Here is a 1,265-nt window from a genome sequence, read left to right on the forward strand (position 1 = left end):
GTACAACAAACAAACAGGCAAATGGTTTCAAATCTCGAGCAACAATTCCACCTACAGTCTGTTACAGTAACACTGCTACGGTGTGCTTTTTTTTAACAAAAAAAGATACATACTACCGCCACCACTGATAATAATAATAATAGAGAAATTGAAATAAATTACCTTGAAAATTTATCAGCAATCGTCTGTCAGTTGATGATGATCAAGAAAGTGGTAGTCGTAAATTTTTCATCACCACGCCGGCATAAAGTGACGGTGAAATTGAGCCGTTGTCTAGCCACGCAATGCGCCGCTGATCACCATTGGAGATCGACGACGGTCAATCAATTTGCTGCCATCAGGGTACCATCTGCCTTCAACTTCCGGCTAGGAAACTTCACATCACGACCAAGAACGAAGAAAATTACCGACTTTTGACAATTGTTATTCTTCATTCAAGCTACAACAATTATTATTAATAGAACAAATAAACAAACAAAATCCAACAACAACAACAACCAGTTGCATCATTTTTAATTTATAATTAATAATTTATTCAATTGTTCCTATTTCAGAGTGAACAAAAATCGATTCAACGAGTGAACAATTTTTCCTTTCCCATTATTGCTCGAATCGAATCCTACTTTTTATTTAAAAAAATGTTTTTTTTGTACTCTTACTGTATTTGTACCGATTAAGTAGGGACGAATAGAAAATTGTTTTTTCTTTTTTGAATTTTGAAAAAAACAAAAACGTTTTTTTTCATTTTCCAGTAAAATTTGCCAATTGCGCCGCTTGTGAACAGCCAATTTTGGATCGGTTCATTTTCAAAGTGCTCGACCGTGAATACCACGCCCGTTGTTTGCAGTGCGCCGAATGCAAGGAAAAATTGCACGACAAATGCTATGCACGAGACGCGGTCGTCTACTGTAAAAAAAATTTTTTCAGGTTTCATTTTCAAATTCCATTATGCGAATGGTTGGTTTCATTTCCCCTTCCCATTTCCAAAAAATCAGTACCAAATGTTCCGGCTGCAAAGAATGAATACTGCCCTGATCGCTGGTACGAAAGCTCAATTACCACGGCAACCATTTCAAGAGTGTCAATCGCACCCTGTGCCTGAGCGTTTAGTTGATCGTATAATACATCTACCAGGCGCATAGCCTCGTACGGCGTGTCGGACGGCATTACTTCTACATTCACTACCATCATCACGGCTATCATCATTATCATCGTCCTTATTATCACCACCACGCGATTCATAGGTCCACATTGTACGTATAAAA

The 1,265-nt window shown here is 37.9% G+C and overlaps 1 protein-coding gene across 1 annotated transcript; it reads right to left on the reverse strand.

Moving 5' to 3' along the window:
- Positions 1 to 323: 323 nt before the first annotated feature.
- On the reverse strand, positions 324 to 1,071 carry Tsp_13642 (hypothetical protein). Its single transcript, XM_003370307.1, has 3 exons — positions 999 to 1,071; positions 734 to 906; positions 324 to 428 (listed from the first exon to the last, which is right to left on the reverse strand). The coding sequence occupies exons 1-3, from the start codon at positions 1,069 to 1,071 to the stop codon at positions 324 to 326; spliced, it is 351 nt and encodes a 116-aa protein (XP_003370355.1).
- Between the last annotated feature and the right edge of the window lie 194 nt (positions 1,072 to 1,265).

Source organism: Trichinella spiralis, assembly GCF_000181795.1.
Source record: "Trichinella spiralis strain ISS 195 chromosome Unknown Scfld959, whole genome shotgun sequence".
NCBI classification, from domain to species: Eukaryota; Metazoa; Nematoda; class Enoplea; order Trichinellida; family Trichinellidae; genus Trichinella; species Trichinella spiralis.

Coding starts and splice junctions, on each gene's coding strand:
- Tsp_13642 (XM_003370307.1), bottom strand. CDS start 1,071: ATGGTTGCCGTGGTAATTGAGCTTTCGTACCAGCGATCAGGGCAGTAT. Junction 907..998: donor CTTTGCAGCCGGAACATTTG/GTACTGATTTTT, acceptor TTTTTTTTACAG/TAGACGACCGCGTCTCGTGC. Junction 429..733: donor ACTGGAAAATGAAAAAAAAC/GTTTTTGTTTTT, acceptor GCTTGAATGAAG/AATAACAATTGTCAAAAGTC.